Source organism: Candoia aspera, chromosome 1, assembly GCF_035149785.1.
Source record: "Candoia aspera isolate rCanAsp1 chromosome 1, rCanAsp1.hap2, whole genome shotgun sequence".
Lineage (NCBI taxonomy): Eukaryota > Metazoa > Chordata > Lepidosauria > Squamata > Boidae > Candoia > Candoia aspera.
In genome coordinates this window covers 209,383,719-209,410,823 of record NC_086153.1, presented here as the reverse complement: position 1 = coordinate 209,410,823, position 27,105 = coordinate 209,383,719, and the positions used below count along the sequence as shown (strand labels likewise).

At 35.5% G+C, this 27,105-nt stretch overlaps 1 protein-coding gene across 1 annotated transcript in view; it reads right to left on the bottom strand.

The window, feature by feature from the left end:
- Positions 1 to 27,105, bottom strand: part of LRP1B (LDL receptor related protein 1B) — a 707,094-nt gene that overhangs the window by 301,143 nt on the left and 378,846 nt on the right. The window contains exons 11-17 of the mRNA XM_063307533.1: positions 26,782 to 26,925; positions 25,216 to 25,452; positions 21,047 to 21,227; positions 15,830 to 16,049; positions 12,660 to 12,849; positions 7,374 to 7,496; positions 5,159 to 5,299 (exon numbers count right to left, since the gene is read on the bottom strand). Of these exons, the coding sequence (XP_063163603.1) occupies positions 5,159 to 5,299; positions 7,374 to 7,496; positions 12,660 to 12,849; positions 15,830 to 16,049; positions 21,047 to 21,227; positions 25,216 to 25,452; positions 26,782 to 26,925 (1,236 nt within the window). The remainder of the gene's footprint in view (positions 1 to 5,158; positions 5,300 to 7,373; positions 7,497 to 12,659; positions 12,850 to 15,829; positions 16,050 to 21,046; positions 21,228 to 25,215; positions 25,453 to 26,781; positions 26,926 to 27,105) is intronic.

Here is a 27,105-nt window from a genome sequence, read left to right as displayed (position 1 = left end):
TCCACCCAGTATTTCATCGATCCTTGTTAGTTCCATCTGCGCCTCCCAACCCGCTACGATCCTCAAGACCTACTCTACCTCCCATTCTCATTAACGGGCAACCAGAATATGAAGTTGCCAGAATTTTAGAGTAATGCAAAAGACACAGCAAACTTCAGTATCTCATTGCATGGAAGCACAACGGGCCTGAAGAGAATTCCTGGGAAGAGACCTCAGATGTTCATGCCCCAATCAAAGTCTGGCAGTTCCACTTGCAGTACCCTTTAAAACCAGGACCAAAATCTTCGGGGGAGGGGGGTCCTGCAGAGGGGGATAGTGTAAGGGTTGAGCCTGACTCTGACTCTGTACAAGGGGAAATCAAAACTTATGCTGAGCCAGAAGGGGAAAACAAATTCTATCTGGAAAGAATTGGGGAAATCGAAACCAGGAGTGACTCAGCAAAGCAGGAAAATCCTGAGCAGCTGATTGGGCAGAAACCGGAGGTAGGTTTGAATCCTCAGATCAGTTGCTCATGAAAGGAGAACTGAGAAGCAAGCCAAGCAAAAGGCAGCCCGATTGGCTCCAGAGGAGAAATGGCGTGGAAAGAATCAGATAAAAAGGCACCAGCACAAGGAACAAATCACCAGAGACAACCGATCCATTGAGGTAACCACTTCTTCAGAAGAGTCCTTGCCGGAACCGGGAGCCTTGCCTGTAGCTGATGTGGAACCAGTGCCAGCTCTTTCCACCACCGCAGAATTACCTCCTTTGCACTCTCCTCCAGCCATGTCCTGCCTTGCCTCTAGATCCAAGCCTTGTCTTGCCACTCCAGCCGAGTCCTGCCTTGTCTCCAGAGCCAAGCCTTGCCTTGCCATTCCAGCCAAGTCCTGCCTTGCCACTGTAGCCATAGCTTGCCTTGCCTTCTTGCCTCATCCTTCAGGTGAACCTCATGCTCCATTCTTGCCACATGCTCTAGCTACACCAGGTCTTGCTGCTTCATTGTGAGGGCTAGCCAAGTTTGGCCTTGCTGTGTTGCTATGAACTTCCTGTACTCCTGAACTTGCAGCCTTGCCTCATTTTCCTCCACTGCCTGGGTGGACACGATTGAACTTTATTGCTTAATTAATAGACTCTTATCTGATGTAAATAGTTAACTGTAAATAAAGAATTCCTTCTAAAACCTGCCTGGCCATCTCATAGTCCGAACAGGACACTATAACTCCTGAATCATAAGAGGCCATGTGTGAACTAAATTGCTTATATACAAGGGTGGATGAAAGTCTATAAGAGGGAATGCTTCCAGAGTTTGAATACTAGGGGAACTGCCTGCTCAAGGAAAGACATAATTCGCCTAATTTGCTCAAACTGTAAGTCATCCATGCCTATTCTTTGATCAGAATAACTTGCCCATGGCCACTCACACATTGGTAATTTCAAGACTGGATTATTGTAACACACCCTATCTGGATCTTACAGGAATTGATCTAGAGAATGCAAGCTATTGACTGGATGCTATAATGTGCATGTATCTACACTGGCTGCCAATCTATTACTAATCTGATTCAAGATAGAGATATTAGTGTACAAATTGTTTTTTTGTCTCTGTATTATTATATATTCTGTGTTTCATTCCTTGTTGTAGGCCACTGAGAGTCTGTTTAGATTGCAAGTTATAGATTTGATTAAAAAAAACAAATTCCTAAACTCAGAACTGAATTACCTAATTACCTAATTACTTTCTTCAAGAAAGATAATCTATGCAGCAGTTTATGAAATGATACATGGTATTGACATGGAAATATGCCTTTTTTTCAATGACACTTGTTCTGTGGAAATAACCCTTATGTGGTATGCCAAGTCTTAAAGATGTTTTAAGTAATTTAAAAAAAAAAAAAACTAAGCTGGCTTTCCTAGACATTAACTCTCCATAACGTTTAATGGATTACTCTGTTTTTGCTCTGTTTGGCAACAATGGAGGTGATTTTACAACCTTGTAGTATGGGGAATAGTTTTTATCTCCAACTACAGATAAATGTTTTTTCCCTTTTCCATGGGATAGGAAGTAGAGAACATGTGGAGATGGGGCTACAACCTGGGAAAAGGAAGAAGTGCAGTGTTCTTAGCTGATGGAGTGTGACCTCTGTAGGAACTTTATAGATCTATGCAGGCTGGACTGGGCCAAAAACTCCCCATCTTGCCTCTGGACCATGCTTATAATCTAATGTGAAAATTACCAGAAGGATCATTTCAGGAATTAAAACATTGTTTTAGAATTCACAGATAGATGGACTACATTAGGTCACATTGATTCAGAATGTTCAAAAGTTTTAAGATATTCTTAATTAATACTTCCTGTTCTTTCAGTTTTATTATTCTTTTTGAATTTTTTGTAGACTGCCTTGTATCTTTAGTAAGAAAATAATAAATACATATTATTAAATATTTATATATTATGTATGCAAACACACAAAGCATGTATTACACAATTCAATTAATGCAACTATTTTTCTCTATTCATTCTAATGGACTTTCTGGGGAAAAAGAATCCCATTTTTTTTTTTCTGCATATCTGGTAAGTAACAAAAAGAGAGCTTAAAAACTATATACAGAAGAGCCTTAGAATAAGTTTTAAGGAAATTATGCCTATCAAGTTTCAAAAAGATCAAACTTCAAAACTATTCTGTTTCAGTGTTAATACCTCTAGAGCTTAATAGGTAATTTTAATAATAAAAAGATAGGTAAATCTGTATTACAGCCTTTGACCAACATGTGAACATATACATATAGGTATATCTACCTACCTACCTACCATAATAAAAAGTGATTAAACTATGTTTAAATATCATATTCACTCTCCAGTAATGATACACTATACAAATAAAATGTTAACATTTATGATATTTTCTTTGGGAACATTATCTGGCAGATCCAACAAATAAAATGATATTTATAATACATATTGAGTTTGTGTTCTAAGCATTAAATAAACAATATTGCAAAATTAAGAAGACACATAAATGAGTTTCATCCACATTACTTTAATATTTGTTGGGCTATTGTGGAAGACTATTGTAATGGCAAAGAGGACAGCCCCTACTCTATTCGCATTTTGTAAGGCCATGAAGACTTCGCTCTTCCCCCACGCTTTAGGATTGAGATGTTAGCATGGGAGTTCTGCCATGGGTTATGTGATCAGTGGGTTTTATGATTTTACTGAGCCTCAATACAGTTTTATTTGTTTTGCTTTTGCTTTTGCTTAGTTTTTGATTTAATGGAATCCTTTATTTTTATCTCGTTTGCCACCCAGAATTTGTTCGATAGAAGGGCAGCCATATAAATTGGATTAATAAATACAGAGCAATAGATGGTATACCCTATCTAACTCTGTGCTTTCCTGTATAAAATGGCTTTTCTTCTGTATTCTTTTACATAACATAACTTGGTCAGACCTTGAGCTTCTATAGCAAAGTTCTGAGCTTTCCCTTTTCCTTCTTTACCTCCCACATATGTTTCTCATAGTTAGCTGTTTTCTGATATAGCCTAGCTCAAAAGTGTTATCGGTTTCTAAGGCCAGGTACCTGTGCAGGGAAGGTTTGATGTATGAATTGGTACTGTCTCATGTAAACATTTGAGAACTGATTGGCCAGAAGTATAAACAATAAGCATGCTCAATCATAGGTAAATGCTATAAAAGTATTGAGAACCTGTCTGAGGAGGAACTTCAGTTTATACCTGATCCCCAGGAAGGGTTCTACACACTAGCTGGGATCATCTGGGGAGTGTTCACTGTTGCCACTGATGACGAGAGTACTCCCAACAGCTGAAAGAACAGATTCTATTGTCTAGACATATCCCTCTATTGTTGCCATTTCTGGTTTTACTGCACTGCCTGTGAATGTTTTCTGCCTATATTAAAAATTGTAATTCTTTTGCTTTGCTCAGTAAATCACTTGGCGTTCACTGCCTTCAAATCTACAACCATACTGCCGAAAATGTACTGTGACAAAACAGGCATCACAAACAAGATTCAAATGGAAGGTTGAAGGGGTTGAGGAAGGAGTTGCATACTTGAGTGTTAAAAGTGTTTGCAGGTTTTCTTTCATGGGGTAGAAAAAAGGGGGTTCTGAAAGTGTTAATTGGAACAGGATGGGCTTTTCTCATAGTGTTCCATGATACATGGGAGAAATTAGAGACCACTCTTGCCTTAAAGGAGCAGCAGACTCTTGAGACAAAACAGGAAGAGCCTCAGGAGAGCTAAGAGGTAGGAGGAGAACACAGCATCACTTTGCCTGTTTGATTTGCAAAATTAAGACAGTGCAAACACTCATATGTAAGCATGCACATTCTGAAAGGCACAATTATAGTTTCTCATTGGCACAATCCCATACATTTAGAGAGATTGTGTATATTTTAATCTGGGATATTATATTTAATATCTGTGATCTGGGAGATACTATATTGTGTGGATCTGCTGGAAAAGATTGACATTATAGGTCTTACACTTAACAACATGGAACTGTACCATGGAACTGCATGGAACTGCACTATCTCTTGTCATTATAAATAAAAAAAAAGGTGGGAAAAGTTTAAGGTTTCATGGAAACAAAGATTCTGCACACTGTTGCTGTGTTACGTAAGTAGTTGTCATTTCTGAAAATCTGAAAAACACTACACTATTGCTTGTGTTGTGTTGTGATTTTGTTAGGCTTACTTTTACAATGTTATAAAGCTGGAAAAAACTGATCCTGTTCCAAACCTGTTTCTGTTTTTTGGAGTCCTTAAAAAATATTACAAAGAAGCATTGAAATATTTAGCAATCTTCTGCCCACAATTCTGTCTGCAAAGTATTTAACTTGATTATCCTCATTTGAAAGCAGAGTTTGCATCCTGGCCCAGCAGCAATACAAGGGCAGAGGGCATTAGATCAAAGCAAACATTAGATTTTTAAATCATTAGCATGATCAGTATTCTGAAGCAGTGCCCTTCCAATATAGCATAAAGCTAATGCATGCCTATGTAGCCCAAGAATTACATGATTTATTTCTGGGTTTATTTTATTTTTTTATTTTTTCATTCCCTTTAGATACTTACATTTTTTTTTGAATACACTATATTTAAGCTCTCATAACAACAGTTAAACAACTAGAAACTATGGACAATATTATTCACAAATACATACAGCAAATCTCTGAATTCTCATCAGAGCCATCCAGGCAATCATCGTCACCATCACATCGCCAGTGATCTTGGATGCAGAGCTTATTCCTACACTGAAATTCACCCACTTTGCACAGCTTGGGTAACACTTCTTCAGAATTAACTAATGGGACAAAGATAGAAATCAAACACATTATTGTCAATGGAAGCATACTTTTTTTTTTTGCAATGATTTTTAAAAAATCCACTCTTAGTAAATATTACATATTCAAAATAATTCTATTTGGTGTTCCCTGTAGCTGAACATTGGGTTGATCAATCAGTCAATCAATTCAATGAACTTAGCAGCCTGAAAGCACTGTCTCTCATTCAGATATAGGAGCACAGCCAAGAAAAGCACTGGGAAATATTAGTACTATAATTACCTGTGTACTGAAGAACAAGATGTTTTATCGTTACCAACATATTCTTCAAATTAAAAATAAATATTTTGACTAAATCATATATCTGTTGTTTCATCTTCACTTTAGTTTGATTTTAAAATAGTTTATGAGGCAACACATCTTTAAATGTTGTTTCACATTAGCAAACAAATCTGTATTTACATTACTAAGGTATTATAGAAAATACTTTTTCCCTTTAAATATGTTACCATTTGTGTTAATTTACATACAGTACATTACAAAATTTGGTGGTTGTAGATACTACTGATTCATCCTATAACTAAAACATACTATATGATAAAAGTAAAGATGCTCTCAAGTTGAGCTCTTCTGGTAAGCACACAGAAGCATCAGTGTAGTTTTGGGGGGAAGAATATAGAAATGGTTTATCATTGCTTTCTAAAGGGATTTTTGAAAATAAAAATAATAATAATTTGTTAGGATTGGATGAGACAGCTAGGTCCATTTGTGCTCAGCTGTTTTGATCAGCTGAACACAAAACCCAAAAGGCTAAAGGTATAGGTATGTTTATTATTTATTTTACATATTTAAGTATGAATACATAAACATAAATGTAAATTGGAAGTTCCTTTTTTGGTGAAACTGCTGCACAAATTTCATGGAACCTTTAAAATATTGGGAATATTGATCCAAAATGAAGGGAAAAAAACAAAACAAAACAAAACCCTGGACTATGTATCTGAAAATATGTAGGAAGAAAATCCTTTGGAAACATTTAAAAATTAGATCTAAAAACTATTTTTGGATCTCACTGAGTCCAGCTAATGATGGCTGAGAAACCTACTGCACAGAGAGGAGGTTGGCAAGAATCAAAGTGAAATAATTAAGTATGTGTCAACATTCATTAAGACATTTTTGTCTTCTTTCATTCATAACATACTTAAAAGCAAGAGAGAAACAATCTCAATAAGGCCGTACTGTTAATGTAAAATAAAAAAATAAAAAAGGGAAGGGAAGAGAAGGGAAGGGAAGGGAAGGGAAGGGGTCCCTTCAAGTCATTTTTCACTCTAGGCAATTGCCTGGACAAGTCCCTGTAGTTTTCCTGGCAACATTTTTGGAACTGGTTTGCCATTGCTTTCTTCTTAGGGCTGAAGGAGAGTGACTGGCCCAAAGTGACTTTGAGCTTGAGGTGGGACTAGAACCCACTGTCTTCCAGTTTCTAGCCTGGTGCCTTTACAATTAATCTTGTTTAAGTAAATCCAGTTGCTGGAGGACAAACTGGCAACTTTATTCCTTGATGAGGAAGAAGAAAAGAAAAGAAAGGAAAGGAAAGGAAAGAAAAGAAAAGAAAAGAAAAGAAAAGGGGGATAAAAAGAGAACAAAATGAAAACAATGCTGCTTTTCACTTTTTTTTTTAAGGTCAAATTATCTAACTTTTGAACCAATGGTGTAATTTAATCTTCATTTCAAAGAGTGGAAGAAGGCTGGGGTAAGGAGAAAGATTAGGGGTAATGATATAAGCAGACCAAGAAAGCTTTCTGAGCCTTCCACTATTATTTTTTAAAATGTCTTTTTAATGGTTTCTGCTTGATACGCATGTGAGTTTCTCATCTGTAAGTAATGAAGCAATTGTCTCTCTGAATTTCTATTAAATTTCTCAGAAGGATTTCCTATAAGCCATATAAATTACTGAGAGAATGAACCCTGTGCTTAATACAAAATGCTCTACTTTTTATCTGCTTGATGTTTGTGAATCCTGTCTTTTTTAGACATTTATTACTTTGACTATCTTTCCTAGAGGAGAAACACAAAATTTTCTCATGAAGATCATACGCATGCAGGTTGTACTGTTTTCCTCCAAATGTTGATTATCAGCGCAAGCGCACATTCTGCCTCCAGGTACCGCTAAACACAGGGTACTGCAGCCTCCATTATTAATCCGGCATGCATTGTCACCTGGAATTAAAAAAAGAAAAAGCAACCTTAAGAAAAAAAAATACATTGAAAAGGAGCATACAAAAACATGAGAAAATTGCCTTTCTCTAGAGACATACCGCTTGGATCAATGCACTTTCCTACAGTCTTATCTTTTACTCTTGAAATCCACAGTGAAACACACTATGAATGAAACCTATTTATTTAATTTGCATCCCAGCCTTCCTCTTCCTCCATGATCAAAGAGACATGTCACATTTTGTTCAAATGTATTGTTTTTTTAAGCAGACAAATCTAACTAAACTTTGTTATTAAGACCAACAGGACAGGTCCAGAGGGTGGGTTTATCCTTTACACAGATTTCAGTGGATTCACTAACAGGATGAGCAGGCAAGAAGATCAGATCCTCAGCCTGTCAATACATCCACTCCTCTCAGGTTCAAAGACTTTTCCTAAGAGGAATCAGTGAAAGTAAACCATCATACAGCATGCATAAATATATAAATAAATGTGTCAAGCAAACTGGGATACATCGCTGATTCATTTACATTCTTGATTCAGTTTCTTTATCACTTTAAGTATGATAGAATATTTGAAGAATGGATGGGGAAGAATTGACTTTTTGAATATGTAGGGAAACACAGAAAATGCAATGTATTGTTGCCTGCCTTTGCTGAGAATTATAATAAAGAAACAAACCCAGAAATGCCATGATCATCTATGACGTTTTATTTATGTATGTTGCTACTGTTTTCACCAAATTCTACCTGAATCTATTTTTGGAGATAAAGATTGAGGTTTCTGTTCTGTTCTCAGAACTTCTAAGGAATTGTGAGGAACACTGAGAGTTTTAATACCTGAAAAGTCTTTTATACATCTAAGTCACACCATTCAGGCCAAATCCAATAATGTTTTTCTTTTTTGTTCCCCTGAGGAAGAACATTTCAAGAATACCAGGGAAACCAGAAGCATGCCTAGTGTTAGTTTAACAGACTAGCAAGCCTAACTGAAAGCCTTTCTCATTGTTTTGGAACTTTCCCAATTCATTCCACAAACCAAATGTTAGACCTTAGATATTTACAAGCTCCGTAATACTATTTAGCTATTCAGCACTGTGTCAATAAAGCTTAATTTAGATTGTTCCATTCAACGCTATTAGTGTGAAAAAGAGTTTCTAGGTATATCCATGTTGATTCAACTTTATTACTTAGCCTTAGAATCAATATGACTATCAGAAGCTGCATAATAGTTTTTAGGCAACACTGATTACATTTTAATATTCACTCATATATCACTACTAGTCTCTCATGCATGACCTGTGTGAGTCACAAGTACATGTATGTATACCTGCTCATATTCATCCCTTGTGAACTTTGCCTTGCCTTTGTATCTTTGTTTCTGCCATCCCAATAATGTTTTCTATGTTCTATCTAAAATTAAAATGTAGGTTCCTTGAATGAGGAACCTGTTTCTCATTCTTTTTTTTTTTTTGCAAAGCCAGAACTGTTGTTGGGCTTGGGCTTGTTTGTTTGCTTTGACTCTTCAGCAAGATTCCCTCCAATCCTTTAGTACTACACATGGCTGTACTCCCACCCACCCACAGAGAGATTCACATACAAAAAAATAAGCTTCCTGGGGATGGTAGGAAAAGATGGAGATGAATGAAGTCAATCAGCCTGCCAAGTGGGGACCAAAGGCATTGTGTAAAAATGAAAATGCTAGAGATTGCTACAAATACTTTGGTTCACTGCAACTAACTAAATGCCAGTCTATTTTCAAAAGGATTGCTGACAGTCAATGTCGGTCACTGAACTCTCCAGGTCCTATACCCTGGCCTGCCCTTCATTCAATTATTCATATTATTCAGCAGGTCCCCAGCTTAAGAACAAGTTCTGTTCCTAAGTTGTCCTTATGGCAAATTTGTATGTAAGTTGGAACAGTTATTTAGCATCAATTAGTCAAATGTTTGTCTTAGTATATAGTATATATTTTACCTTTCTATGCATATAAAACACTTAAGAAACACTTCCAAATACACCAAAACATCTTAAACATAACAATACACAAAGTAGTATTGTGTACTTAACCCAAAACATTGTACTTAACTTGAATTTTTAATATGTCTTTATGGCAGTCCATTCTTAACTAGGAGTCGTCCATAAACTGGGATGTTCTTAAACTGGGGACCTGCTCTACTTTATTATTTAGAAAAGCTTTATGTACAATAGATCTGGGAATCTATATTTATAGTGTTAATAATTGTATGCAATTATTGAGACAATTTTTGTGTAAAGAATAATGTTTCACATAAAATTCTCAGTATAGGGAAAAAAAACTGTATGACAGTGGCCCCTTAAGAAAAGCGGTTAATTTATTACCCCATAATTTTAGTGTGTTCACTAGGAAATGACCCGATATCAACGGGAACAATAGTATATGACTTCTCCTCCTTAATTTCATACATCATCCATAACATTTTATAAGTTGGTTTAATGCTTCTTGATTTCTAAAACGTATTGATGGTATCAAGAATGGGAGTGTCGATTGCAACTTGGAATCATTATATAGAAATAAATGTTTATTATTGCTGCCACATTGCTTCCTACTAAAAGACAACTTTAGGAATACACTGAAAAACATTTTTTGTAATAGCCTAACATATTTAAAATTGTATCTTGGGTCTTCATGGTAGATCCTTCAACATAGGAATTTGACCAAGAATAATGATATTTGAGATCTGCATTTATTTATTTATACTTTACATTTCTAAGCTGCCCAACTCCAATGACTCTGGGAGGCTTAAGATATAAAAACAGTTTTTAAAAGTCAACATAATATCCCAAAAGACAGCATAATCCAGAGGGAACAACACCACCTCATTATTCTAGGAAGGCAACAAAAGCCCCTCCCTGCCATTTCCCTAACTCATAGCTTGGAAGAAGGGTAAATGGGAGGCCTTTTGTTGCCTTTCTAGAATAATTTATTTTTTGAAAAACATAAATGTTCAAGAAATAATAATAACAAAGTCTAAAATGGGAAGGAAAGCATATATTTTAATAAAGAAAGTACAGTACTTAAAAATAGCAAGTATGTAGCCCATTGTTCAAGATGAAGTCCGAACAGTTAAAAATGCTAATCAATTTCTTTGTTAACTTCAGGTGACAAGACAAGGGCATTCAAACTCTTTATAAGTAGTAATAAATTTCAGTCTGCATGTCTTGTGACTGTTTAGGGCAGAACATGTTAGATATATACATTTTAAATCCAAATCATACTCAGCTTCTTGAACCATATAACTACTACTACAAGTCTTGAAGGATATATACATGTGGAGATCATTGATTAAGTTATAAATAGATTTTTTACAGGCAGTTTGTATACAGTTAACTAGCGACATAGGAGTATATCCTATACCCATTAAGCTAAATGGAAGGAATCAATTTGGCTTCAAAAGGAACCAGACTGAATGTGGCTTTATTCAGTGAAACAGATCCTTATACCATTATCAAACAGCAAATCAATTTTCACAACGATGCTTTTATATGTCTTTGAGACTGAGTGGAAATTATGGACATTTTACTAATAGCAGCACTAAAAATAATCTTGAACTGTGAGCTCTTAAAAACACTTTAGATAGTACAGAACAACCAACTCAGTATCTTAAGCCCCTGACAGTTTTTCATGTCTAGGAGTCATTCAGGCTTTCTGTACTTTTATATATTGAAGAATAATGTATAAATAATTTTTTTTAAAAAACCTATTTAAAATGCAAAACAAAACAAACAAATCAGAGAAAAACACAAAAACATAAAGCCAATGAATAGTTGCTGTGTTTTTAAAAAATGCATACTTAAATGGTTGGCTGTAGCTAAAGTGGCACTGATATTTACATCTCTAATTTAATTGTATGTGGATCCAGCCCAATCAATATAAAATGAAATGACAATCAGACCTAAAAAAAGAACAGGTAAGTTTGAAGACTAAATATAGCATACAAATATATTTTTTTCTATATGAAAAGTTATCTAAACTAAGAACTTTCCAACATTCCAATAGTAAGAGACTAAAGAAAACATCATACTTTTCTAGAACAGGCATTCCACTGAATAAGTCTCACCACTGATGCTCTACAGTTCCTGTGTCAAGACTGACTTTCAATTCTATACCTCATGGATGCAACATCAGGCCAATTATAGGACTTCCTTAAGTCTCTCCATTATTTGTTTTTGTGACACTTTAGCTATAGAAGATTTCTAGAAAACTCAAAAATTTTCACACTCTTTACTGAGAAAAATATTGAGATTTATTTGTTGTTTATTTGATTTATATCCTGCCTTCCTGCTCTGGGAAAGAAAACAAACAAACAGTGTGATGGTCTTCAGCAAACCATTATCTTATTTTCCAATAATAATATCAATCATAATTAATGGACAAAATTCTGTAAATTAGTTTTATGAATTTTTTATTGAAAACATTTTTTTTTAATCGTATGACATAGCAGTTTGATGTTCATGCTTTTTTTTTTTTTCTTTGCTTGCTGGGAAATCCTTGTGAGGTCCAGCAGCCAGATGTGTAGACTATTTAGCCATGACAAGTCACGTTGCCTGGGGTGAACCATAAGGAGGCTAGTCTACATTGCACCAAGTTGGGCTGAGAGAGAGTGACTGGCCCAAGGTCACCCAGCTGGCTTTCATGCCTAAGGCTGGACTAGAACTCACAGACTCCTGGTTTCTAGGCCAGCACCTTAGCCACTAGACCAAACTGGCTCTCCCATTGAAAATAATGTAATATATAATGTTGAGGACTAGCTCAAAAGCTCACGCGTGTAGAGAAGCTAGGGGTAACTTCCAAAGCAGCAGCATAAGAAGATGTGGAAGAAGATGTACCTGTTTTATGATCTAAAAAGAGATCTTTTGTATGCATTACTGCATCAAAGGATTTGCAAAACCTTTTTCAGAACTAACCCATGTTTATTTCAATGATAACAAGATGAAATTATCTTTCATTAAATGTACCCTACACATCTGCCTTGACTTAGTACTTAGAATTAATTTCACATCTAATGCATTAGTGTTCATAGCAGATTGTTGAAAAAGTCTGAAGCAATTTTGAAAAAGTTATTCTTTCTGTAACTACTGTTTAAGTGCTGCATGGTGTGAATGCAGAAAATGTTATTTTCAATACCTTGTTGCTTCTGGGGATCATAAATCTGCAACCCAAACAGAGGGGATCTCTCACTTTTCAGAAGTGTCACATTTCTAGCCATCAAATCCAGCTGGAAAATAGAGCCATTCATATAATCTGTCCAGAAAATATAATTTCTATGATGTGATAGTCCAAATGGATGATTCAGTTCTTTTCCACTGTAGACCACCTGCAATTGATTGACATTAAATAGTTGCTAACATTCAATATATCATCAAATGCCTTAGAATTTAACCAGAAATTAAGAAAAATGTTGGTGCGTTTGAATGTTTGATTGTACGTGTGCAAATATATTACAACTTTTATTTACAGAAAGAAGCTGGTCCAATCTCTAAAGCACCAATTAAAATATATTCAGATAATATACCTGTTTCCTACGTTTCTTTGTCAGTTTTTTTAAAGGATGAGGAGGAAGAGAATACATCCCTGCCTTTCACCCTATTAGAAAAGAACTTGGCAGAAGTTTCTGTAAGGACGATATTTTCCCCTCACATATCTCATCCATTATTTCCAGTGATTTCTCTGTCCTTTCTAATTACATTTTTCTAATAAAAATCCACACCAACCTAGTCGCCATACAGACACAGATTACTCAGATTAATAAGGATTGACCAATGTTGTCATGCCTTAGAAAAATGTACTGGAAAAACCATTTTTTTCACATTCAGTGGGCTAGTTGACCATAAAGAGTCAAAACTTTGCTACTTGAAGATGCTTATTGCTGTATTAGCCTCTCTGTTTATTCTTAGTGTCAACCAAGGGTATAAATAGTGTTCAGGGATCAACTGAGGAATGGGAAAAAAATAGTTTTTTTGCATGAAATGGAACAAAGAGAAACTGCAATATATAGGACACCCATAAACTCTCTTTATAGACAGTTCCCTTCCATAAACTGGAGCTTCAGATGCATTAGATCAAAACTGCCATTGTTTTCCATTACGTTGAGTAAGGATGCTCAATCACTGGCAGTCCTGTCCACAGTTCATAATTTATTTATTTTTTTAAAGCTGCAATTCTTAAGACTACTGATAGTGTGCCATAGATAGAGCTAGTGCTATTCCTAGCACTACTATAACTGTAATGATCATGGATACTAGTAACATTTTTAATTTTTTAAAAAATTATTTTGTATCCCGCCTTTATTGTTTTTATAAATAGCTCAAGGTGGGGAACATACCTAGTACTCCCTCCTCCTATTTCCCCCACAACAACAACCCTGTGAGGTCAGTTGTGCTGAGAGTGACTGGCCCAAGGTCGCCCAGCCGGCTTTCATGCCTAAGGCAGGACTAGAACTCACAGACTCCTGGTTTCTAGCCTGTTGCCTTAACCACTACACAAACACTGGCCAATATTAGCTACTCATTAACAAGGATACTATTAGATTCTACCAGATTCCTACTAGATCCCTTGGTAGATTTTGAGATACATGATTACATAATTATCTATTATTGGTAGCCCTAGTATCCTGTTGTAATGATTAATGATTTGGATCACTAATTCCAGAAGAAGGAAGACACTGATAACAGATCCAAGTTGGGTTTTGGGTACAATGTAGTATAATCAGTTTTTTCACAAGCTATTACAAAAGGCATGCCTTTTCAGCTGTAGCGCCTGCCCTCTGGAATATTCTCCCTACAGAGATTAGGATGTCCTTGACCCTGTTGGCCTTTCGTAAGGCCATGAAGTCCTGGTTATGTGCCCCAAATGTGTGAATGGTCCTGTCTCTTGGCTATATTAGCATCTATGCACTGCTTACTTGGTGGCCATGTATATTTATTCTGTAATTTAATTGTTTTAATAGAAATTGTTTTAATTGTTTTACAGTTTTTATTGTTGTAAGCCGCTCTGAATCACGTGCTAAGAAGGGCAGCTATAGAAATCGAATAAATAAATAAAAATAAATAAATACAACTATCATTCTAAACAGATTTATTTGGATCTAAACTCATTGCACACATATTAGATATATAAAGTCACTGAACATTGGCTATCACGCAGAACATATCTACACAATGTACAAAATTAAAAATATAGTAAATACAACATAAACATGATAAAATATATTCCATAAAACCTGAGACCATTAGTAGTGCAAAAGTATCACCATCAATTTAATATGGATTGTTAAATTCCAGGCTGAATAATTCTGTAGCTCCTGAGACTAAGTTTTCTCCTGTATAATATTATGATTTGGCAAGGAAGATGGGTACAGATGTTTGGTCTAATATAAAATAAAAATATTGTCTCTACCTACCATATGAAAATGACAAAAAGTATAAGCCATGTTTGCAATACAAAGGCCAAATTATCTCTCACTTACCATTTTTTTCTATCTAATCTGTTGTTGTTTTTTTTGCAAACCATATGGATAGTAAAAAGAATGATAATTCCCTATGCAAATTGTCTTATAGTACAGGTATGTTTGTGTGTGTATACATATCAGCCCCACCAGATAAACCAGACCAGGAATCAATACCATAGAACAACTAAAACTACTTTTATTGAGAGTGGCTATAATAACAGAATCTTGCAAGCCTGATTGTGCTGTACCTCCTCCCCTTCTTATACCCATGTGAATTAGGGAGGTATTTATCTGACCCTCTTCCACATATTCTCTCCTTCTTGTGGGCTTAAGATACGTTTTTTTCTCCTTACCGCTTTGGTAATGGTTCTTGCCTACCTCCATCAGGGTCATCTTCCTTACTCTCTACAATATGAGTGTGTGTGTGTGTTTGTGTGTGTGTATTCATGTGAGAAAAATGCCATGAAATTCCTAAAAATGGTTATATATCATTTATTGTGCTAATATGACCAAATATATTAAGATAATTAATAAGGCTCACATTAGATTTAACATGAATCTTTGTAGCTTGCTCTCATATACAGTACAATAAGAATTACAAGAACATTTCTTCCTTCTAAAGGGAAGAAATCTTTCTTTCTTTCTTTCTTTCTTTCTTTCTTTCTTTCTTTCTTTCTTTCTTTCTTTCTTTCCAATGCCCACTAAAATAAGCCAATAGTCCTTAGAATGGATACCTCCGCAAGATAATCAATAAGGCAGTCTTAAAGAGACAGGGGAATAAATGAAGTGGCAAGATAATTCACTAAACAGAAAATCTGTGGGCAAAAAGTATTATATTTTCTTTTACCTTACGGTCACTCCCATTCAGATATATTCTTTCAATGTGATCATAATAGGCATCACACCAGTACAATATATTACTCTGATAATCCAAAGTTAATCCATTTGGCCACAACATCTTTAATGTCACAAATATTTGACGGTTGTCACCATCCATCCATGCCTTCTCAATTCTTCCCACACTATCATCTATTTCATCTTCTTCCCAGTCTGTCCAATACATCCAGCTATGAAATTACAAATAAAAACATTATTTGAACCATTTAATTATAGTTGTAGAATTGTAATCACACAAGGCCTGAAATTCCTTCATATGTTTTGTTTAAGGTTTCTAAGTACTATTTTCTCTTTTCTGAGAATAAGATGATGATGATGTCAGCTCTGCTGTGCTTTACATGGAACTTAATATAGAATATAATCAATTATATAATGTCAATAAGTGATTGACATGAGAAGTTGAAACTTAATCATGGGTCAGTTGTGAAATTCTGGCAGTCTTCTCATCTCCACCTTTCACTAATTTATAATTACAAAAAATGGTCAATTTTAACATCATTCTAATATAAAGTGATTGAAATACTGGCACTGTTTACAAAACATTGGAAATATGACTCAGATCTTTCAGAAAATTAAACTGTGTTGGACACACACTTACAAATTCTAGTAACATAGTTTTGTACGTACGTTGCATGATAATGCAACAGTAAAATATCATTAAGTGGTACCTCAGCTCTATCTATTGGGAATATTGCCTGGAAGATAATCCTTTATTTATTATATGTGGTACTGAGCATCTTACAAATTACAGCTTCAGATACAGTCAGCGCTCATTTGAGATTGCCTTTAATGAAATCTTTATGTCAGCTGTCTGGAACTGAAGTAAATAACCTAATCAATATACTCTTTACTCTCTCCAAAAGTACAATGAATCAATAGACCTTGAAAACATTTATTTGACTTGTTAAAAGGATATTACTTAAACATTGTCCTAAGTGTTTTGCAGTTTCCATCTGTCACATCCCAAACCAGACTCAAATTATGTGGTAATGATTTTGCATAAGAAATTAATTAAAATATAGGCAAAATTCCAACAATATTCATCTGTAGTATGGAATGATAATTAAGCAGTTACACTTCCTACTACAAAAATAATACATACAATTCTATAAAATGAGGAGTATATCCATAGACATATAGTCAAATGAAAAATGGGTTTAAATGCCTCTGGTTTGCTAGACCTGTTTTGATTCAATTCTTCTTTTCAAACATCTTATTCTGGAACTTAGAAGATGAACAAAACTTATTACAAACTGTGTTACAAACCTTGCATACTATGGTTCATGAACTGAGACATTCTGCAAACCCAATTCCTACAGTTGGGTGGGGAGCGAGTGAGTGAGTCTGTCTACCTATCGCTCGCCCACCCACCCACCCACCCACCCATCCATCCATCCATCCATCCATCCATCCATCATCTCTGCCATAGATACCAGATTCCTGTGGAGTATCTTCCATTCAGTCAAGTATATTATAAATGTGTGAACACCAAAGATGTCCATATGGACTATTCCATATTCCATATTCCATAGTATTTTTCCTTTTTTTAAAAAAAATATTTATTGGTATAATTTAAATAATTTCCCCAAAGTGCTGGAATAGGATGAAGTCGGAGTTGGAAGACAGTGTTGTGGGTTGCATCAAGGGAGTTTGGTTGTGGCACTATGTTTTTCTGTTTCTGTTTTCATTATTGTTTCGCTTTTATTTTATTTTTTTTATGATATTGTTTTTATATTATAGTTGTGAGCCACCTAGAGTTTTAAGATGAGGGCTCATACAAGCATTTTAAATAAATAAATAAATGGAAGATATTTTTTTTAAGGGAGGGGAACGGGGGGAGAAATATCAAATGAAATATGACTCCTAAAATGCAAATTGGAGAACTAGTTTGGTCTAGTGGTGAAGACACCAGGCTAGAAACCAGGAGACCATGAGTTCTGGTCCTGCCTTAGACACAAAGCCAGCTGGGTAACTTTGGGCCTGTCACACTTTTTCATGGCAAACCACTTTTGAAAATCTTGCCAAGAAAACTGCAGGGACTTGTTCAGATAATCAAGAGGAGTAAACACTGACTTGAAGGCATTAAAAAAGAAAAGCAAATTATATTTGAATCTGGTCCCTTCCTAAACTTTGAAAGTAATTTTGAATTTGCATGGACCAAGAGAAACCAAGAGTACAACTGACACATTTGTCCCCAAAATGGGGAGTACTGGATAGCTCATGGAAGAGAACATGTATATTTGGTGGGGATACAAACACAATTCATGCATGTTGCAGGTAAAGGTGTTTTAGGGTGGGAGATAGTGGAAAAAATGCAAAGCCATTGATAATAGCTTGTGATGGCAGCAGCTGCCAAGCAAAGGGAAGGGAAGGAGAGATGCTGAGAAGGGGGTGCAGTTTGCTGGTCAGCCTCATGTGGCGCAGAGTGGTAGGCAGCAGTATTGCAACCAAAACTCCCCAGTTTCAAACTTGACCTGAGTTTGATCCCAGTGGAAGCTGGATTCTCGGGTGGCCAGCTCAGGTCGACTCAGACTTCCATCCTTCTGAGGTCGGTAAAATGAGTACCCAGCTTGTTGGGGAAGGTGATGACTGGGGAAGGCAATGGCAAACCACCCCGCTCTATAGTCTGCCAAGAAAACGTTGCAAAAGCGGCATCCCCCCAAAGGGTCAGACATGACTCGTGATTTTTTCATATGCCACATTTGAATTCAAAAGGGGGAGCAAAAGGTGGGTGGGTGTTGAACAGATCATGCATAGCAGGAGGGTAATGGGGGCAGAAAGCACTAGTCATGTTCTACTCTTCCATAAGGGCCCTCTGGATTTTTCTACAGTAAAACCCAGAACTATGTAATCAGTTTCAAACTGAGCAGTCTTGATTCCAATAGAATGCTTAATGTTGCTTGCAAATTTCATCCAGTTTTTCCAAAAACATATTATATATGCGGGGGGGTGTGTGTGTCTCTCTGTATACATATTTGTATATGAATACAGACTATTAATGTATGTGGAAAGTGGATGTGTTCTACTGTAACTTGATTTTGTCAAACATTCAGTATATGTTTTTGGATATACTATATATGTATGTATGCATATATATACTGTATGTGTGTGTGTATATATGTGTATGTGTATATGTGCATGAATGTGTGTGTATGTGTATGTATGTATGTGTGTATGTATGTATGTGTATGTATGCATGTGGGTGTGTATGTATGTATGTGTATGTATGCATGTGGGTGTGTATGTATGTATGTGTATACATGCATGCATGCATGTGTGTGTGTGTGTGTGTGTGTGTGTGTGTGTATGAAGATAACTAGCCTTAGACTCTCATACTTTGGGCACATTGTCAGGAAGGACCAATCGCTTGAAAAGGACATCATGTTTGGTAAAGTCGAGGGCCGGTGGAAAAGAGGAAGACCTTCAATGCAATGGATTGATACAACTACAGCAACAATGGATGCAAACATTGGAACGGTCAGGCATATGGCGCAAGACCAAACAGCATTTCCTTCTGCTATACACAGGGTCGCCATGAGTCGTACACGACTCGACGGCAATGAACAACAACAACAACAACATATATGTATACAAATGTTAAACTGGACACTGAAACTTGTGAAAGCAGAGGGAAAAGCTAGTGTTATAAATTACATTCATTGTGACATGTGATATTTTAATCTTGACATTATCTATCTGAGTCAATGTTCTGCTATGCCCCAAGCTGACTTTTATCCTAGCCAAAGCAGAGCAAATAGCATTCTAATTAGCAAAACCATAGCTGTTCAACAAATCTATAATTTCTTGTTTTTTAAGACTATAATCACACTATTTTGTAAATTGTGTAAATGAGGGAAATAGTTATTTGCACGTAGTTATACTAATTGGTTGACTTGATTTTCCCAAGGCAATTTTTCTTTTTCTAGCCTTGCACTGAGAAAATTTACTACAGATTGTTGCAGTATTAGGGTTTTGCTGTCCCAAAGCCTCTTGTCCTATAAAGGTAGGGGAAGGAATAGTCAGAAAGTACAGCTGTTTGTTTCCTCATATTTAATATTTTGTAATATGATAGAGTTATTAATATGAGTTAATATTAATATTCAGCTAATCTGCTTTAATTGAGTGGTACAGAAAAATAAGGTTATTGAGGAAATGGGAGGGGGAATAACTTTTAAAGGAGGATGATAGTGAAGTTTATTTTTTTTAAAAAGTAAACTGTGATTTCATTTAGGCTTTTAAAAGGGATTATGGGTAGCCTTGAGTTATGACCATCTGTTCAGTGACCGTTTGAAGTTACAGCAGCACTTAACAAATGGTACTTAGGCTCAGTCCCCAAAGTTAGGCCATTGAAACACCCCCACAATCATGATCAAAATTCAGGTGCTTGGCAGCCTGCCTGCACTTACAACCGCAGGGGCACTTCAACTATCCCCACCTGCCTATCTCTGTCCTTTTGGCTGCCCTGTACAGTGGCACTCCTTGGTGGTAGTGCTGAGGCTGAAGTAGAGGCCTGGGGCCTTCAGCAATCTTAGCTGGCTGCCACTGCCCTCGGGCCTCTACTTCAACCTCTCCTTCCAGAGCTCTAGAACATTCACAAATTCTCTTTGAGAGGGACAAGGAATTTCAAGGGGATTGAAGAAAAAGTTCCCTCATGTCATTCTGTCAATGAGCTTCAGTTGAGGGTTAAATCTGTCCAGTGATGTGTGGATCCAGTTCAAAATGGTCATGTATCTCAATGAATGTTGGCATAAATCCAATTTTTAAAGTATTAGTCTGGTTCACATAGCTGGTACTCTTCTGGGTTACCTTGATGAGCTTGCCTCTGGTGAGCTGAAGGCTCAATAACCTTCTCTGAATAATCCACACCAGACAAACACTGTATAAAAACCCATGCACTAGCTCCTCAATCCTCCCTATGTATTTGATTTTTCCTTTCCACCTACCTTGATATTATAACTACAAATTGAAACTTCCATTCCATGTTTTGTTTTAATACACACACACACACTCATACAGATACCTACATTCATACACCATTGAGTCAAACCCTGTTGACTGTATGGACAAATGCTCATGACCTTGGCCTACCTTTTGTAATAGTTTGTGAATCTTCCTAGTGCATTTTCAAAACACATAAAATGTTATGTAAAATAGAAAGTTTTCATACCCATTAACAGGATCCACAACAATTCCTCGAGGGTGAGACATGTCCCCTTCCAGTAGAGTTTTACGACTCTGAGAAGCTTTTGCTAGCCTGGCAACATTAATTGTTTTCCTGTAACCATCATTTGTCCAAAACAGATTATTTCCAATCCAGTCTATTGCAATGCCTTCTACATTATCAAGATCTGTGTAAACAAACATGATATATATAATTTTGTGTGCATGTGTGTCTCTATAGTATTAGGTTCTTAACCAGCTTTCCCAATATAATTCAAATTATTTATATGATAAATAATTATAGTTATAATTATAATTTCTGTCAAATTACACAAAATCTTGAGCAAACTATACAAGTTTTTTGTAGAACGAACAGAATTCCAATATAGTAAATTGCAAGATTCTCTGTGTTTCTATTTAGCCATGTGATTATTTAGCTATGTAAACCTCATTTAGAGGTGTTGCTGGGCTTTTCTGGAAAAAACATCATTCTGAGTTCTTTGGGAAATAAGTAAATACATATATAATAACACAAATAAACTACCTGAATGAAGAGGTAAGCCTAATAGTTCCTTCATAAAAGCTAAGCAAGTAGTGAGTGTAATCATTATTAATCTGTTAAATAAATAGAAATAGAATTCATGATATTGAACATTCAAAGGGACCAATAGTAAGATACAAATAGTTATGTATTTTTGTCTGCAGTATGGACCAAGGGGCAAGCCTTGGAAGCAAGAAATATATGAAAATGGAAGGGGTTAAAATATCCATAATGAGTTATCAATAGCTGAATCTAGACCAAACTCCTTATCATGGACCAAGTAACATGGCTGACCATTTTCTGGAACAATGTAGATTGCAGTGTAGTAAACCTTATGATATTTTTTCAACTTACTATATTTTTTACAACTTACCTCTTACTAGTTTCTTTTATCATGGTAACAGATATCCTGACAGTAAATGACATTAATGAGTGCCAAAACATATGTATTATATTTGACTGAAAGCTTATGGTATGTAAATCAACAGTATTCTATGGATAACACTGTGTTAGTGCAAATAATTACATATATAATACCTGTTGGGGAATAAACATGTATTTAGTGTATCTAAAAATAACTATTAAAATATTATTAATTAAAAAAAAAAACCTAAACAAGGCAGGGAACACAATCTTCTTCCTAGCATTTTCCCACTATCACGGGGTCTGCTTTCCAGATCCTGAAATGCCACTTTGCCCAATCGTCCGCATCCTCAGGGCACAGACCCTCAATTTGCATGTCCTTATTGATGGTGTCTTGCCATCTCTGTTTTGGTTACCCACGTGGCCACCGGCCATCGATTTTACAATGGTAAACTATTTTGGCGACAGTGGAAGTTTCCGCTCTAAGGACATGTCCATACCAATGAAGCCGGCTTTCTCTCATCTTCTCTGTAATTAATGACACACCTAGTGGTTGTCGGATGGCATCATTTGGAACGTGATTGAGCAGGGACATGCCCAATATTCAAAAAGCTGTTGTTTTTAAAGATCTAGCTGGCTTATTGTGTTCTTAAGGGAGGGAACACAATAAGCCAGCTAGATCATTAGAAACAACAGCTCTTTAGAATATCTAACAGTTCATCAAGCATTTCCAATAAAAATCTTCTATTTCCATTTGTTTCTAATATTTTGATTGAGTGGCACCAAAGTCAACATATTCTAGAGTAATTAAACATTCTAGGTACTGCAATATATTTAGCAGAAAACCAGCCAAATTTCCAACATGGTTGATTAATTTCTTATTTTGGTTTTGAAATTTCAGTTTAAACATACCAAAGAATAAAAATGTAATATAAACTGTGAAACATTGTACTAATGCTGAATTACATTCTGAAACCCTCAAAGTCCTCTCTGAGTGAGAAGGGTGGTGACTAAATTTGACATATAAATAAATAAATAAATAAATAAAAATATTCCCCACTCATTGCACAAAATTGCTTTTCTAGAATTCCAAGATACCCAAGGAAGCACTACTATAGGTTTTAAAGAACGAAAGAGGTGATTTATGGTAACATTGAAATTAAAAAATAAGAAAACAATTTTACTTAGCAAGGAAAAATAAAACAAATGCTTTAAAAAGTACTGCAGGAGGAGGAAGCATTCTTACTCTACATATGAAACCACAATGAATTTTAAGGAATATAGAAGAAAATCTCTCTTGACAAAGCTGTTGAGTGTGAACTGAAATTGCAAGATTCCCCAAACTTCTGTTTCTGTGTATTGCAAGGGAAGGGTAGAAAGCACAAAGAAATGGAACAGCTATCCCCTGTGCCTGGGTATTTGATAATGTAATTGCAATTGGTTATCACAGCCAATTACTAAGTCACAAAAGAGTTTAGAATGACTCACAATGTAGTTTGCCATTATTTTTGTGACACTGTAATAAGGATTAAGAAGAATTTTTAGTACTGTATAGAGTGATAAGCTTAGACTGGGTTGCTTCGATTGTTTCAGTAAAGCATAGACTTCTGAAAGTTGCTAGTCATGGGCAAACACCAAACTATATATTAAGAATGACTAAAACCACATTTCAAAGTGCCATTAAATTAAAATTTCAGGTGTAAATTCAGCTGAAACTTCTAAGGTCCAAAAGTGCTGGACATTTGTTTTACTAGAAACACTGTCTGAACCTCTGTGCCACTAAAAGCATACAGGTTATCTGTGACAAAATGGGGTACACGTATCAGACTTTAAAATCTCAATTTCTTCATTGCCTTTTAAGAATCATGTCTCAGAGAGTAAACTTTTAAAATAACACGCTTCATTATTACATGACTTACAAAATTCTGTCATGCCAACAAAACCATTATGCTATTTTAACATATTTAATTTGATTAATACTGTTTGTCTTATTACCTCTTGTTGGGTTATTTAAATGAATTGTTGTAGAACAAATAGCAAAGAATATTTATTGTCAGCTAACATGCAATATAATGAAATCAATATAGATACTGTATATATTTAAGTTAGATGTGTTTGATTTGTTTACTGAAAGGAAAAATAAAAAAAATGAGGACATGGGAATAATAGAAATAATTGTAGGACACAGAATCATAGCAGTTTAAAAACTGGAACAATTCAGATTAGTAGCCTATGGGAAACCCAGTACCAAGACTTACCAGGTGTAAGTTACAATACATGGTGAATTTTGTGTGTGTTAAGAATTCAGTCAAATCCAATACTACTCATTACTAAATCTGAAGTGTTCCAATGTTCATTAAATATTGATTTTCCTTGCTTTATGACAGTTTTTTAATATTTCCCCAGCAATTGAGAAATGTTATTACTTTATGATAAATGCAATGAAATGTGTAATAAAACAGAAATATCAAGAAACAAAAAGTAGTACTGTACTTTCTCAGCTCAGCTGTTATCAGCCTCCTCAGACTACGCTATGAATCTCCAGTTTCAACTATAGTTGGTCTCACTTGGCTTACACTTGGCAGAAACCTGACATAGCAAGGCTAAATAAGAATCTTTATTTTAAACTGGAGTGGAACCATCTTAAGCAGTTAATTGTAAGTGTGAGAGTGCTAGCTCCCCCTTATTCCCACAGCATTCTAAATCTGCTGCTGCTGCTGCTGCTTCCTGCCTTTCCCATGTTCCAAAAGCTTCCTTGCCCTGCACTTTCTGGCCTTGAAACCGAGCAGCTGCTGGTGGTTGATATAACTGACATCTCTGCCCTGAGACTGCTGGCTCTTGGCTTATCTTTCTCAGCTGGGAAAGAAGAAAGGAATTTTGATGGCATGAGGTAGAACTTCGAAATTTCCTCTCAAATTGGTGAAGTCGTTTAGATAATTGATTAACATTCCTTTGGTTATTTCCAAGATATCCTTTGTGCTAAGGATATCCTGAAATTATCTCCATTGGCAGTTTCAGAAAAGCGTTTCACAGTACATGTTAAAAATGCAGAATATTGTAAAGCCCAGCAACCCAGTAATAAACAATCAAAATGTACCATGCAACAGTGATCCTTCAGTTACTTTTGAAGCTAAAGAAAAACCTCCAAAATGTTAAACTTTCAAAGTTTTAAAGTATAGAAACAAACCTAAGTTGGTGCCAGTTCTTGCAAATTCCTGAGTAAAATTTTTAGTTTCCTATACTCTATGGAAATCCTTCCATGCACCACCTACCATCCTTCAGGATTGTCTCACGCCCTGAGCCATCAACTTTTTGACGTCCGATCAAGAAGCTGGTAGTGTCTGCAAAGTATATGTAATTGGTTTCAGCATGATAATCCAAAGCTCGAGGATTGACCAAATTTTCTATAGGGATCATATGTTCATCAGCTACTTTGGTATTCAGATCCATTCCTTGTATGATGCCTGGGCGTCCCTTCCCATAAAACAGGAACAGCTCATTCTTTAGCCCTAAATAAGAAAAGATCAAAAACTTAAACCACGCATCTTTCATAATTTCCACACACCGAATAAGGATTATATTTTATTTAATGCTAAAACTTGTGGCTTTTTTTTGTTCTTTTAGTTCAGCACCTAAAATTAAGATCTCAGATATTCTGAAGTCATCTGAGCTCAGAATGATTGGTTAATTAAACCAATTAAATTAATAAAGTTTAATTTAAACAGTTATTTCTGTGACTGAGTTATATCTAATCATTGCCTTTTTATAGTAATTCATATTTCAAAAGTCCAAAAGTACATAGAATATAGTCAGTACAAAATGGACCTGCATAATACTGTATAAAAGAAGAACTACTGGCTGCTTAACATGTAACAATACTGTAAATTTCAGCACAAATACACAATACTGTTCCAGTTTTTGTTTTCATTTTTAAAGCCAAAAGCTAAAGTGAAACATTGTAAAGTAGAAGATTATACTTTTCTATCTGAATATAAATACTGCTTATACATTCTATTGCTTGCTTCTAAAATATATTCCAACTCTGTAATCTTGGATATTGAAATTGCAAGCACTCAGAGATACAAGTATCCAAATCATTTTTATTTAAGAAAATCTTTGAGTTCAATTAAAACTGTAAGTAACATTTTGGCTGCTGTAACTTGTCTTTTGGTAGTTTTCATATGGGTTCACACAAATATCAGGATACAAAATGAAAGCTATGAGAGGACACAATCAACATCAAAATGTTGGGAAATTTCTGAAAACTTATTCGAAGTTTATATTTTAATACAAAAAAATACACAGTTGTTGGATCTGGATCAGCATGATTGCAATAACACTACAAATGACTGAAATACTTTTCTATTATTGGCATGAACAACATTCAGTAAATATTTATTTATTTAACTGAATTTAGAGGGTGCCTGACTCCAGATGACTCTGGATGGCAGTAAAAATAGAAAGATAATAAAAACAAAAAAATCCTAAAGATCTAGAAGGACAAACAATTGGACAACCTAAGATTATAGACAAATTACAACTGAAAGGTTTTACTGCAGCTAGGGAAGGATTTGGTAATGCCATATTATAGGAGACAAGGATAAAAAGGGATAATGAAATATGTCTTATCTATTCACCTCTACTGCTACAAGGTCAAGCCCTTACCAAAGAGATGATTGGTATAATATGGTAAGAACATAATGCTGAACACATCCCACCAGCTAACATTTAGCTAGTGCAATTGCTATTATTAATTATTTTAATTAATATAGAGAATTCTACTTTGGGGGAAAAAAAAGAACAGTTGCTAGGAATGTATTTCATATCAGACAACATACTTTTGCATGATCTGCCATCACTTCCCAAGACAAAGCCCATCCTGCAACGACAAGTCCTGCTTTTATAGCTGTGGCTGAGCAAACAGATATGTGAACATCTACCTGGCCTTCCGTGTTGGTCTTGTTCACATGCATGGCTTCTTACTGCAACAGATTAAAAAAACAAAAAAACTTGGAAATTCTTTCAACCAAAGATGCTCAAACTCCATAAGGCAAAAGATACACCTGAACATTACAATATATTATTCATAGTCCCCAGTAAGAAGTATTTAAAAAGTTCTCTAATACTACAGAACAACGTGAAGTCCATGAAGAGTTCATAAT